The 14,873-nt window shown below is 46.9% G+C and overlaps 1 protein-coding gene across 1 annotated transcript in view; it reads left to right on the forward strand.

Annotated features, from left to right (window-relative positions):
* Positions 1-7,359, forward strand: part of SLC6A15 (solute carrier family 6 member 15) — a 53,331-nt gene extending 45,972 nt beyond the window's left edge. Inside the window, exons 7-12 of the mRNA XM_054178457.1 lie at positions 53-294; positions 406-598; positions 2,524-2,716; positions 3,536-3,695; positions 5,446-5,608; positions 6,585-7,359. Of these exons, the coding sequence (XP_054034432.1) occupies positions 53-294; positions 406-598; positions 2,524-2,716; positions 3,536-3,695; positions 5,446-5,608; positions 6,585-6,956 (1,323 nt within the window). The 3' untranslated portion in view covers positions 6,957-7,359. The remainder of the gene's footprint in view (positions 1-52; positions 295-405; positions 599-2,523; positions 2,717-3,535; positions 3,696-5,445; positions 5,609-6,584) is intronic.
* The last annotated feature ends 7,514 nt before the right edge of the window (positions 7,360-14,873 follow it).

Below are 14,873 nucleotides of genomic sequence, written 5' to 3' on the forward strand. Positions count from 1 at the left end.
ATAAGAGAAATGCACTTTATAGCTGACATATATTATATCTAATTTCAAACAGCTTGAAATAATGCTGGAGCCCAAGGTCTGGAGAGAAGCTGCTACTCAGGTGTTCTTTGCCTTAGGGCTTGGATTTGGTGGAGTCATTGCCTTTTCAAGCTACAACAAGAGAGACAACAACTGCCATTTTGATGCTGTACTGGTGTCCTTCATCAATTTTTTCACTTCTGTGCTGGCAACTTTGGTGGTGTTTGCAGTTCTGGGCTTCAAAGCCAATATCATAAATGAAAAATGTGTTATCCAGTATGAATATCCATTATTTTCTTTCTAAAACATTTATTTTAATGGCATATTTAGTTGAGGAGTTAGCACAGATCATCGAGCTTGATGGCTCTCCCTTATTGTGTTTTGCAGGAATTCAGAGAAGATCTTAAAGCTCTTGAAAGTAGGCAATCTCAGCCAGGATATGATACCACATCATATCAATTTCTCAAGCATTACAGCAGAAGATTACAATTTAGTTTATGACATTATTCAGAAAGTGAAAGAGGAGGAGTTTGAGTCTCTTGGTCTGAAATCGTGTCAGATTGAAGATGAACTGAACAAGGTGAGAGTACTCAGTAAATCTTACAGAGGTTCTGAACAGATTACTGTTTGTACTAAGGAAATCTTAAATACAGAGGTTCTGAACAGATTACTGTTTGTACTAAGGAAATCTTAAATACAGAGGTTCTGAACAGATTACTGTTTGTACTAAGGAAATCTTAAATACAGAGGTTCTGAACAGATTACTATTTGTACTAAATAAATCTTAAATACAGAGGTTCTGAACAGATTGCTATTTGTAAGCCTGAAGAAAACTGTGAAGTATACTTGGAGTATCAGTACATGGTGTAGCTGTGGGCAAGTATGGTCTGTAGAGATCCATGCAAGAACGTGGTTCTGTGCAGGGCTGCATTTTAGCTCACCTGAAGGCTTTTGATACCTTAATTTAGTCTTTGCTGATTTATAACACATCACAGAATGGTTTAGGCTGGAAGGGACCGTAGAAGTCAATTTAAGAAGGATATTAAGACACTTGAACATGTGCAGAGAAGGGCAACGAGGCTGGGGAGAGGTCTGGAGCACAGCCCTGTGAGGAGAGGCTGAGGGAGCTGGGGTTGTTTAGTCTGGAGAAGAGGAGGCTCAGGACTGACCTTATTGCTCTCCACAACTACATGAAAGGAGGTTGTAGCCAGGTGGGGGGTTGGTCTTTTCTCCCAGGCAAGCTGTGACAGAACAAGAGGACACAATCTCAAGCTGTGCCAAGAGAAGTTTAGGCTGGAGCAGAGGAAAAAGTTCTTCCCAGAAAGAGTAATTGTCCATTGGAATGTGCTGCCCAGGGAGGTGGTGGAGTCACCATCACTGGATGTGTTCAAAAAAGGATTGGTTGTGGCACTTGGTGCTGTGGTTTAGTTAATCACAGTATCACTAAGGTTGGAAGAGACCTCAAAGATCATCGAGTCCAACCTGTCACCACAGACCTCATGACTAGACCATTGCACCAAGTGACACATCCAGTCCCCTCTTGAACACCTCCAGGGATGGTGACTCCACCACCTCCCTGGGCAGCACATTCCAATGACAAACGACTCTCTCAGTGAAGAACTTTCTCCTCACCTCCAGCCTAAACTTCATGTTGGGTGATAGGTTGGACTTGCTGATCTCAAAGGTCTTTTCCAACCTCATTGATTCTATGATTCTAAGTCACGTACTCCAACCTCCCTGCCATGGGCACAGAGACACCTCACGCTAGATCAGGTTGCTCACAGCCACATCCAGCCTGGCCTTCAAAACCTCCAGGGATGAGGCTTCCACCACCTTGCTGGGCAACCTGTGCCTGTGTCTCACCACCCCCATGGGGAAGAATTTATTCCTAACATCCAATCTGAATCTACCCATTTCTAGTTTTTTTCCAATCCCCCCAGTCCTGTCACTCCCTGGCACCCTCAAAAGTCCCTCCCCAGCTTTCCTGTAGCCCCCTTTAGACACTGGAAGGCCACAATTAGGTCTCCTTGGAGCCTTCTCTTCTCCAGACTGAAAACCCCCAACTCTCTGAGTCTGTCTCCATAGGAGAGGTGCTCATGAAGAAAATTTCTCACAGTCAGACATTGGACTAACCTCCCCAGGGAAGTTCTGGGCCATCTTGTCTAGACCATGCTTCTGCCAAGAAAGATGGAACAAGATGATCCTTTGAGCTCCCTTCCAAACTGCTATTCTGTGATTCTGTGGAAGAGCTATGTCCTTAATCTTGATCAACTTCCATCTTCTCAGCCAAATCCAATGTTTCAGTAGATGGTGTTAATTAGTGTTCATAAGTTTGCAGATTTGGAAGAGTCATGTATCAGAGATGCAAGCAAGCCAGATCTCTCTTCACCTTCCAAGATTTAATCAATGACAATGCATATCTACACAGTCAGACTACCAAACTGCAGAAAAAGCTTCTGTTAATGAGCAATAACGTGGATTTGTTTATTTGTTTTCTCTTGACAGGCAGTTCAAGGCACTGGTTTAGCTTTTATTGCCTTTACAGAAGCAATGACCCATTTCCCTGCTTCTCCTTTCTGGTCAGTCATGTTCTTCCTCATGTTGGTAAATTTGGGACTTGGAAGTATGTTTGGAACCATTGAAGGCATCATCACACCCATTGTTGATACCTTCAAGGTCAGGAAAGAAATTCTTACTGGTGAGTGAACTATCTTCTCACTAGAGGAGGAACATCCTCCAATAGATCAGGTTCCTCAGAGCCTCGTTGATCCTGACCTTGAATATCTCCAGAGATGGGGCTCAACTATGTCCCTGGGCAACCTGTTCCAGTGGTCCACCACCCTCAGGGTGAAAAACTTGTTCCTGACACCCAATCTAAATCTGCTCTTCTCTGATTTCAAACCATTGGCCCTCATCCTATCACTGCAGGCCTTTGTAACCAGTGACTCTGCAGCCTTCTTGTAGGCCCCCTTCACGTACTGGAAGGCTGCTGTCAGGTCTCCTGGAGCCTTCTCTTCTCCAGGCTGAACAACCCCAGTTCCCTCAGCCTGTCCTAGTGGAACTTCATGCCATGAATGATCTCTAGAGGAAGTTTCTTCAACCTTTGTATATTTTCTGGAATTACAGGCTGAAACTTGGGTTCTTTTCACTTCTAAGTTCCCAAAAGTGATCCAATGTGATGTACGCTGCTCAGCTTACCAGTTCAGCTAGCTTTAGCCTTGTATAACATGAAGTTAAACATTTCATGAGAAGCAGTCACTTGCTGATTGTCTCTGCTGCTTGATCAGGACTGCTGTAGTGTGGCAATTCCAGTAATTCTTACTTCATCACTTCTCCCTTGCACAGGAGCAGGGTAAGGTTCCTGATGCACTTCAAATCGAGACACCCCTCACAGAAAGCAAAATGTTCTCAGATACGAAATAATGCATCAAAGTACAACATCTTGGCTGTTCCAAACCTCTTCTTTGGCTGTGGAGCTTTTGTGATTTACAGTTCAGGTTTCTGTCCTCTCTTCCAGTCATCTGCTGCCTGGTAGCCTTTTTCATTGGCCTGATCTTCGTGCAGCGCTCTGGAAATTACTTTGTGACCATGTTTGATGACTACTCAGCTACCCTGCCCCTGCTTATTGTGGTCATTCTGGAGAACATTGCAGTCACACGAATTTATGGAATAGACAAGTGAGTGAAGGCATTGGATCTCCCTCTCCATCTCTATCAACAGCATTTGTTACAGTAACTATGACTATTTTAATCACACTGCTTTGAAGTACTTGAAATGTGCACCTAAGTGGAGGTAAGTAGAAAGTGGGTCAGTCTGGCTGTGGTTTTAAGGACATGTTTGGAGCAAGGTGTAGTGCATCAGGACAGGGCACTGAGGCCCAAAGCACAATTGCAACAGAAAGTGGGTCAGTCAGAGCATCTGGTTTTAAGGACATGTTTGGAGCAAGGTGTAGTGCACCAGAACAAGAGGACACAGTCTCAGGCTGTGCCAGGGGAGGTTTAGGCTGGAGGTTAGGAAGAAGTTCTTCCCAGAAAGAGAGACTGGCCATTGGAATGTGCTGCCCAGGGAGGTGGTGGAGTCACCATCACTGGAGGTGTTTAGGAAGAGACTGGATGGGGTGCTTGGTGCCATGGTTTAGTTGATTAGATGGTGTTGAGTGATAGGTTGGACTTGATGATCTCAAAGGTTTCCTCCAACCTGGTTAATTCTATTCTATTCTATTCTATTCTATTCTATTCTATTCTATTCTATTCTATTCTAATTACATTCTATTACATTCCATTCCATTCCATCCTATCCTATCCTATCCTGTCCTGTCCTGTCCTGTCCTGTCCTGTCCTATTCTATTCTATTCTATCCTATCCTATCCTAGTCTTTTCTATTCTATTCTAATCCAGTCCAGTCCAGTCCAGCCTAGCCTCCCCACAGTCAGCAGGGACATCCCCAGGTTGCCCAGGGGCTTGTTTGAGTCTTACCTTGAATATGTCCAGGGAAGGGGCCTCCACCACCTCCCTGAGCACCCTGTTCCAGCGTTCCCCTAAAAGAGAGGAGAATGCAGTAAAAGAGGCCAAATTAGAGACTTAAAAAGCAGGCTGGATGTGCAAGTATGAGGAGTTTATATAGAAGTTAAGATGGCAAGTGAAAGGATGTAACAGCTCTGATCTAAGCAGCAGATGAGGATGAGTATTCTGAACAGACCCTGCAGTGTTCTGGGCAGCCTGAGTACGGAACAAGGCAAACTCCTAATGGCAGTAACAGTGAGAAAGTTTCAGTTCATGAACTAGCTTCAGCTTGGAGTGTTGTAGCAATTAGTTCTTTGCATTACTTGTCAGAAAGGAAATGGAGAAAGAGATGTTAAAGACCAGGGTCAAAACTTAGCTGGAAGCAGTACAGCTGTCAATGAAGGTAAGTAGCCTTCTGTCAGTGATGGCTGAAGAGAAAAGACCACCCAATCCCTCTAATTGTGACTGAAACCACCACAACGTGTTCACTAAGTGACTCCTCACAGAAGAGGTGCTTCAGCCCTCTGATCATCTTCATGGCCCTTCTCTGGACCTGCTCCAGCAGCTCCAAGTCCTTGGGGGCACTGGAACTGGATGCAGTACTCCAGGTGAGGTCTGAGGAGAGCAGAATAAAGGGGGGCAGAATCACCTCCCTTTGTCTGTGGTTCTGTGGCTTTAAATATCTTTCCAGTGCTGTCCAAAGAAGCATTTTACTAAGTCTCAGTGCTTTGTTGTGGTGCCTTCTGTCCATCAGATCTGAACTGGGAACACAGGCTCTGTTTTTCAGTCCATCAAGTAATCCAAACTGCTGCTATTTCTAGGCTTGACTCTCTTCAGTGTGTCCTTGGATCAGATGCTGTCTATCAATGATGGTACTTGAAATCCCAGTGTGTGCACTCACAATAACCTTTCATTCCCTTCACAGATTTATGGAGGATCTGAAGGACATGCTTGGGTTTTCTCCAAGCCAGTATTATTACTACATGTGGAAGTATGTTTCACCTTTGGTATTGCTGTGTTTGCTGGTAGCTAGCATTGTCCAAATGGGATTAAGTCCTCCTGGCTACAATGCTTGGATTGAAGAGACGGTATGTATATAACACATACTATCATCATCATCGTCATGCCTGAAGTATTTCAGATTCATAGATTCACAGAATGGTTTAGGTTGCAAAGGACCTTAAAGATCATCCAGTTCCAAGCCCCCTGCCATGAGCAGGGACACCTCACGCTAGAACAGGTTGCTCACAGCCACATCCAGCCTGGCCTTAATAACCTCCAGGGATGAAGCTTCCACCACCTCCCTGGGCAACCTGTGCCAGTGTCTCACCATTGGGAATGGCTACAGACAGGAGGGCCACAAAGATATCAGGGGGTTGGAGCACCTCTGCTATGAGGACAGGCTGAGGAAGCTGGGGTTGTTCAGCCTGGAGAGGAGGAGGCTTCAGGGAGACCTAATAGCAGCCTGCCAGGGCCTGAAGGGGGCTACAAGAAGGGTGGAGAAAGATAAAGGCCTGCAGTGACAGGACAAGGGGCAATGGCTTCAAGCTGGAGAAGGGCAGGTTCAGACTGGATATCAGGAACAAGTTCTTTGCTATGAGAGTGGTGGAACACTGGAACAGGTTGCCCGGGGAGGTGGTTGGGGCCCCTTCCCTGGAGATATTCAAGGTGAGGCTCGATGAGGCCCTGGGCAACCTGATCTAGTTGGGCATGTCCCTGCTGACTCTGGGGAGGTTGGACTGGATGAGCTTTGGAGGTCCCTTCCGTCCTGGACCGTTCTATGATTCTAAATGTAGCAGAAAGCCTAAGGTGAAAATCTTCATTTGGATTCTGGCAGAGTGCATCTCAGCAACTGTGGGACAGTGTTTTGGTCCTGCTCTGCTCAGTGTCAGAAAGACAGCAATCCTACATCTCCGTGACTGTTCAGATTTGAGATCTTTATTGGTGCAAGCTGCCAAGGTAGATGAGCCTGTGGTGGAAAACTGGAGGCCTTGGTGAGGACTACTGGGTTGCCCGTTTTTTGAAGTGAAGGTCTGTTAATGGTATCTCCCTTGTGTTTCTCAGGCTACAGAGGAGTTCCACAGCTATCCAACATGGGGAATGATTGTCTGTATATCTCTGATGGTGTTGGCCATCCTGCCCGTCCCGATCGTCTTCGTGGTGCGCCGTTGCAACCTGATCGACGACAGCTCCGGGAGCTTGGCATCTGTGTCCTACAAAAGGGGAAGGATAATAAAGGAACCTGTTAATCTGGAGGGAGATAACACAAGCCTAATCCATGGGAAGAGCCCAAGTGAAGTGCCCTCCCCAAATTTTGGCAAAAACATATACCGGAAACAGACTGGATCACCAGCTCTGGACACCGCTCCCAACGGACGTTACGGGATTGGGTACCTGATGGCAGACATGCCTGATATGCCAGAGTCTGATTTGTAGCTGCAGCAAAGAAAGGCCATTTGTTTTCTCCTCTCTCAGTGACCACGGCCCTCCAACGAGAAGCGGGCAGCTTCACGTGCTGGGCTGTGATCTCAGGTGCTCCGCAGCGGCAGTCCTTGCGACGCCGTGACTGTACGTGCAGGTTGAGAGAGCTCCCTTAGGATGGATTCCCTGGGGTTTTATTTGCACTGAAGGCAACACATTCACGAGCCGGGGCAGGCTGTGTCTACCACCATAGCCAACAGTTGATTTGGGTTTGGTTTTTTTAACTAATGTCTGAATTTAAAGTTTTCTGTCTCTGAAGCCCAGGTCTTACTCAAATGGTAAAATGTTTCTGAGGTAATACCACTGGGCAAGCCCAGGTCTCACTCAAATGGTAAAATATTTCTGAGGTAATACCACTGAGAATCCTTTTTCTTGTTTTGGTCTCTTTCTCTCTTTCCCTCTTTCCCTCTTTCTCTCTTTCTCTTTCTCTTTCTCTTTCTCTTTCTCTTTCTCTTTCTCTTTCTCTTTCTCTTTCTCTTTCTCTCTCTCTTTCTCTTTCTCTCTTTCCCTTTCCCTTTCTCTTCTCTATTCTTTCTATTCTCTCTCCTCTTTCTCTCCTCTTTCTCTCCTCTTTCTCTCCTCTTTCTCTCCTCTTTCCCTTCCCTTCCCTTCCCTTCCCTTCCCTTCCCTTCCCTTCCCTTCCCTTCCCTTCCCTTCCCTTCCCTTCCCTTCCCTTCCCTTCCCTTCCCTTCCCTTCCCTTCCCTTCCCTTCCCTTCCCTTCCCTTCCCTTCCCTTCCCTTCCCTTCCCTTCCCTTCCCTTCCCTTCCCTTCCCTTCCCTTCCCTTCCCTTCCCTTCCCTTCCCTTCCCTTCCCTTCCCTTCCCTTCCCTTCCCTTCCCTTCCCTTCCCTTCCCTTCCCTTCCCTTCCCTTCCCTTCCCTTCCCTCTCCTCTTCCCCTTTCTCTCCTCTTCCCTTTTCTTTCCTTGTCCCCTTTCTCTTCCTTCTCATTTTTATTTGGTTTGGTTTTGGTTTAGTTTTGTACTGTTCTATTCTGGTTTGGTTTTGTCCTGTTCTATTCTGGTTTGGTTTTGTCCTGTTTTATTCTGTTTTGGTTTTGTTCTGTTTTGGTTTTTGTTTTCCTGCTTTCAGGTTAACTCCCCAGTATTAAAAGTCAGCTCAGAAGTGGTTCACCAAACCCCTGTTTCTGTAAACACATTGTACATACCTTATGTAGATATGCTGTACTTACTTTATTAGCACTGATACTTACTTAGGCTATTAGCTGAGTAAAACAAACAAACGAACAGAAGTCAAACCTGCAAACTATTTTCTTATGTAACAGCTGTATAGAGCAATAGGGTTAGAAAAATCAAGGAGTAGACTTACAGGAAGGTGGGGCAAGATTTAGAATCATAGAATCAGTCAGGGTTGGAAGGGACCACAAGGATCATCTAGTTCCAACCCCTCTGCCATGGGCAGGGACACCCCACACTAGATCAGCCTGGCCAGAGCCTCATCCAGCCTGGGCTTAAACACCTCCAGGGCTGGGGCCTCAACCATGTCCCTGGACAACGCATTCCAGGGCTTCACCACTCTCATGGGGAAGAACTTCCTCCTCACATCCAGCCTGAATCTCCCCACCTCCAGCTTCATTCCATTCCCCCTAGTCCTATCACTACCTGAGATCCTGAGAAGTCCCTCCCCACCCTTCTTGTAGCCCCCTTCAGATACCGGAAGGCCACAATTAGGTCACCTCGGAGCCTTCTCTTCTCCAGACTGAACAGCCCCAACTCCTTCAGTCTGTCCTCACAGGAGAGGTGCTCCAGCCCTCTTCTCATCCTCGTGGCCCTGAGGGACTGTTCCCTGGCCCCTGGGGACTGCATAAACTGTGGCTGTATATTATTGTGTACAATAATTTGCCTTCTCCTTTTCCCTTTCAGTGTGAAAATAACGTTAGAGTGAGTCACTCCGAGAATCTTAAGGGTTGTGCAGATCCTGCATTTTTTTCTATGCTGTGTGCCTAAAAAAACAAACAAACAAACAAACAAAAATATGAAATAAATAAATAAAACAGAATCCTGATATTTATTGTGGTTACAAGATTACATATATATTATATTTATATAATATACTTGTAATGTAAATATGTATATTCTCCTGTATGGAATCATTTCAAAAGTTGAAGCAAGATGGCTTTTTTTGGTTTTTATTATTATTATTCTTAATTTCCCTTAGTTTTGCTTCTGGTTTACTGCAGATGATTTTCTTCAGTCAGTAATTGTTAAGAGCTGTATGGCATTACATTTTAACCTATGAATAAAGAGCTCGACAGGCGCGTTCCCTGTGGTTTCCTGCTGCACTCACTGCAACACAGAATCACAGAAGCATCCCCAAGGTTGGAAGAGACCTCAAAGATCATCCAGTCCAACCTGTCACCACAGACCTCATGACTAAACCATGGCACCAAGTGCCACGTCCAATCTCCTCTTGAACACCTCCAGAGAGGGGGACTCCACCACCTCCCTGGGCAGCACATCCCAATGGCTAACAACTCTCTCAGTGAAAAACTTTCTCCTCACTTCCAGCCTAAACTTCCCCTGGTGCAGCTTGAAACTGTGTCCTCTTGTTCTGGTGCTGGTTGCCTGGGAGAAGAGACCAACCCCCTCCTGGCTACATCCACCCTTAGGTAGTTGCAGAGAACATTAAGGTCTCCCCTGAGCCTCCTCTTCTCCAGGCTGAACAACCCCAGCTCCCTCAGCCTCTCCTCATGGGGCTGTGCTCAAGGCCTCTCCCCAGCCTCGTTGCCCTTCTCTGGACACATCCAAGAGTCTCAATGTCCTTCTTAAACTGAGGGGCCCAAAACTGAACACACTACTCAAGGTGTGGCCTAACCAGTGCTGAGTCCAGGGAAGAATGACTTCCCTGCTCCTGCTGGCCACACTCTTCCTGATGCAGGCCAGGATGCCATTGTCCTTCTTGGCCACCTGGCCACACTGCTGGCTCATGTTCAGCCAGCTGTCAATCAGCACCCCCAGGTCCCACTCCGACCCCAACCTGTAGCGCTGCATGGGGTTGTTGTGGCCAAAGTGCTGCACTTGGCACTTGGACTTGTTAAATGCCATCCTGTTGGACTCTGCCCATCTGTCTGGTCAGTCAAGGTCCCTCTGCAGAGCCCTTCTATCCTCTAACAGATCAACACCTGCTCCCAACTTGGTGTCATCTGCAAGCCTGCTTTTCCCTCACCTGGGTTATTACAGCATTTACCATCTGAACAGAGATGCACCACTCTCATTATTTCACCACTCTCATTATTTCACCACTCTCACTACTCCCTCTCTACTCTGCCCTGGTGAGGCTGCATCTGGAATATTGTGTCCAGTTCTGGGCTCCTCAGTTCAAGAAGGACCTCAGGGAACTGAGGAACTCAGGCAGATCCACAAAAATGAAGAAGGGAATGGAATATCTTCCTTAGGAGGAGAGCCTGAGGGAGCTGAGGGCTCTGTAGCTTGGAGAAGAGTAGTCTGAGAGGTGACCTCACTCATGCTTATAAAGATGTGCAGGGTGAGTGCCCAGAGGCTGGAGCCAGGCTCTGCTGGGGGATGCCCAATGGCAGCACAAGGGGCAGTGGTGGAAGCTGAGGCAGAGGAAGTTTCACATGAATATGAGGAAAAGATTTGTCTCTGTGAGGGTGACAGAGCACTGGAACAGGCTGCCCAGGGGGGTTGTGGAGTCTCCTTCTCTGGAGATATTCAGAACTCACCTGGATGCATTCCTGTGTAATCTGGTGTAGGTCATCCTGCTCTGGCAGGGGGGTTGAAATGGATGATCTTTCAAGGTGCCTTCCAGCCCCTGAAATTCTGTGATTCTTTGAAAGAACTTCCTCCTTATGTCCAACCTAAGTCTACCCTGCTCTGGTTTCCAAACCATTACCCTTTGTCCTATCACTCCAAGCCCTTCTAAACAGTCCCCAGCCTTTCTGTAGGTCCCTTTCAGATACTGAAATGATGCTATAAGCAGCTCTCCAGGCTGAACAGCCCCATGACCCCCAGCTCGGTTATTGCAGCATTTGCCATCTGAACAGAGATGCTAAAAGAACCTCCAAGAAGAAAAAAAAAAGGCCATGTAGATTCAGATTGGATGTCAGGAAGAAATTCTTCCCCATGAGGGTGGTGAGACACTGGCACAGGTTGCCCAGGGAGGTGGTGGAAGCCTCATCCCTGAGAGTTTTGAAGGCCAGGCTGGATGCAGCTCACAGCAACCTGATGTAGTGTGAGGTGTCCCTGCCCATGGCAGGGGGGTTGGAACTGGATGATCCCTGAGGTCCCTTCCAACCCTGACAATTCTATGATTCTATGATTAAACTGGCATGATACTCTGGAAGCTAGTAAGTGGTACATTCCTTACCTGAAAAAAGCTCTAAAGTGAGGTGTAAATTCTGCCCTTGCTACCTCTAGTAAGCAAAGGTCAAAACATAGTTGCATTGTCTCGGTATCAGGCAAAGAACCACATTTTAGGCTGGATGTCAGGAAGAAGTTCTATACAGAGAGAGTGATTGCCCATTGGAATGGGCTGCCTGGGGAGGTGGTGGAGTCACCATCACTGGAGGTGTTCAGGAGGAGACTTGATGGGGTGCTTGGTGCCATGGGTTAGTTGTTTAGGTGGTGTTGGATTGGTTGATAGGTTGGACACAATGATCTTGAAGGTCTCTTCCAACCTGGTCTGGTCTATTCTGTTCTATTCTGTTCTGTTCTGTTCTATTCTATTCTATTCTATTCATGGAATGGGCTGGCCTGGAAATGACCCCCAAAGGTCATGCAGTCCAACCCCCTCTGCAGTCAGCAGGGACATCCTCAACTAGATCAGGTTCCCCTGAGCCCTGTTGAGCCTCACTTTGAGTATCTCCAAGGATGGGGCCCCAACTACCAATTCAGTTGAGGTAAATACAAGTCTTAGAAACTGTGTGCTTCAGGAGTATGGTTTTGAGACTGTGGGAAAACTATGCCACACTAATGAAATGGAACAGGTTGCCCAGGGAAGTGGTGGAAGCCCCATTCCTGGAGGGAATAGAATAGAATAGAATAGACCAGACCAGGTTGGAAGAGACCTTCAAGATCATTGTGTCCAACCTATCAACCAATCCAACCCACCTAAACAACTAACCCATGGCACCAAGCACCCCATCAAGTCTCCTCCTGAACACCTCCAATGATGATGACTCCACCACCTCCCCAGGCAGCCCATTCCAATGGCCAATCACTCTCTCTGTGTAGAACTTCCTCCTAACATCCAGCATAAAACTCCCCTAAACCTCTTGTTCTGGTGCTGGTTGCCTGGGAGAAGAGACCAACCTCTACCTGTTCACAACCTCCCTTCAGCTAGTTGTAGAGAGCAATAAGGTCTCCCCTGAGCCTCCTCTTCTCCAGGCTAAGCAACCCCAGCTCCCTCAGCCTCTCCTCATAGGGCTTGTGCTCCAAGCCCCTCACCAACTTTGTTGCCCTTCTCTGGACACGCTCCAGCAAGTCAACCTCCTTCCTAAACTGAGAGGCCAGGCTGGATGTGGCTCTGAGCAATCTGATGTAGTGTGAGGTGTCTGTGCCCATGGCGGGGGGGGTCGGCACTAGCTGATCCTTGAGGTCCCTTCCAACCCTAAGAATTCTATGATTCTATAATTAAAATGCCTTGTTAGCTTCTGTAGTTTGAGAGAAAAGAGATCAGGAACCAAAGCTGCGATTTGCTTCCTTGGCCACTGGATGGGGCTGACATTTCGCGTGTGTTGGTGATACGGCCTGGCCAGGAGCTTTGAAAAAGGGAGAAGTCCGTGGGTTTGTACTCTTAACAAGACAAACAACATTTGAGAATGCTCATGGTCTTGCTAAAACTCAAAACTTTACTAGTCTTCTGTACCTTCAGCTGCTTTCATCAGTATTTCTTTTGGGGCTAATATATATATATATATATCTCCAAGAAAGAAAGATTCAACAATCTTTAATGCTAGTAAAAACAGCAAGACACTGACAATATCCCAGCTTCTTGGTTCAGTATTCTGAAACCAGTCATTTTCTTACATGCTTTCCCCCCCCCCCACCCCCCCCATATCTTATTCACAGCATCACAGAATGCTAGTGGTTGGAAGAGAACTCCAGAGGTTGAGTCCATCCCCCCTGCCCCCCTACCTGAAGGAGCACTGCTCTGTGAGGAGAGGCTGAGGGAGCTGGGGTTGTTTAGCCTGGAGAAGAGGAAGCTCAGGGAAGACCTTCTTGCTGCCTACAACTACCTGAAAGGAGGTTGTAGCCAGGTGGGGGTTGGTCTCTTCTCCCAGGCAAGCAGCACCAGAACATGAGGACACAGTCTCAAGCTGTGCCAGGGGAGGTTTAGGCTGGATGTCAGGAAGAAGTTCTTCATAGAAAGAGAGATTGCCCATTGGAATGTGCTGGCCAGGGAGGTGGTGGAGTCACCATCCCTGGAGGTGTTTAAGAGACTGGATGGGGTGCTTGGTGCCATGGTTTGGTTGATTCGATGGTGTTGGGTGGTAGGCTGGACTGGATGATCTGAAAGGTCTTTTCCAACCTATTCTTTTCTATTCTATTCTATTCTATTCTACTCTATTCAAAGCAGGATCACCTAGGGCAGGCTGCACAGGAACACATCCAGGAAGCTTTTGAATACATAGAATACATAGAATACATAGAAAAAAAAAAGAGTAAAAGCTCTGAGCTGGAGACCACTGTGTTACTGTGATTTAACATGGTTGTAAACCTCCTGGGCATTTGCCTAGCACTGAGGATATGAATAGTCCCAGTCCTTACTCACAAACCTGAAATTAGCCAAAAACTCAAAGCACCTAAATGATAAACATTTTACTGCCCTGGTCCCTGGAATGGAAACCAGATCCCCAGCCCCCCATATGTAGTACATCTGGCCAGCAAAGTGCTCCAAAATTACAGACCTATTAAATGGGCAGCATTTGGTGTGGGATTTCAGTGTGGCAGAACCCCTTGCTCTCAAAATAAGGAGAAACTGAGGCACTCCAGGGAGAGTGCTCAATCAGACAGATGAGACATTAATAGCTGTGGACCTTTCACATAATCACAGTACCACAGTACATTAGAGGGTGGAAGGGATCTTCAGAGGTCATCCAGTCCATTCCCCTGCCAAGGCAGGATCATCCAAGGTAGTCTACACAAGAATGCATCCAGAGGGGTTTGGAAAGCCTCCAGAGAAGGAGACTCCACAACCTCTCTGGGCAGCCTGCTCCAGTGCTCTGTCACCCTCACTGGAAAGAAGTTTCCCCCCATGTTGAGCTGAAACCTTCCGTGTTCAAGTTTGTATCCATTGCTCCTTGGCTTATTCCTGTGCACCACCACAAAGAGCTTGGCCCCCTCCACTTGACACCCACCCCTCAGATATTGATAGACATTGATCAGATCCCCTCTTAGTCTTCTCTTCTCCAGACTAAACAGTCCCAGGGCTCTCAGTCTCTCTTCACAGGGGAGATGCTCAAGCCCCTTTGTCATCCTTGTGGCTCTCTGTTGGACTCCTCCAGCAGGTCTCTGTCTCTCTTGAACTGGGGATCCCCAAACTGGACACAGGATTGCAGGTGTGGTCTCAGCAGGGCAGAGCAGAGAGAGAGAGGAGAACCTCCCCAGCCCTGCTGGCCACACTTTTCTTGAAGCAATTCATGAAAACTGAGCATTCAGCTCTGTTCAGCAAAAAAGATTTTGAATGTAAAAGTGTTAAATAACACAGGTGGTGCATTTAATGAAGATGCCATCAATGTTCTGCTCTCCCCCAGGCAGCAAAAAATATACAAGTCAAACTGTAAGCAATAGAAGTAAACATGCGAGCAGTATAAATAAACATTACCTCGAGCTATCCGTATACATATGGATATACATAAACATCTCTCTAGCTACAATTCAACTGGCTGCCTGG

The sequence above is a fragment of the Dryobates pubescens genome, chromosome Z (assembly GCF_014839835.1).
Source record: "Dryobates pubescens isolate bDryPub1 chromosome Z, bDryPub1.pri, whole genome shotgun sequence".
NCBI classification, from domain to species: domain Eukaryota; kingdom Metazoa; phylum Chordata; class Aves; order Piciformes; family Picidae; genus Dryobates; species Dryobates pubescens.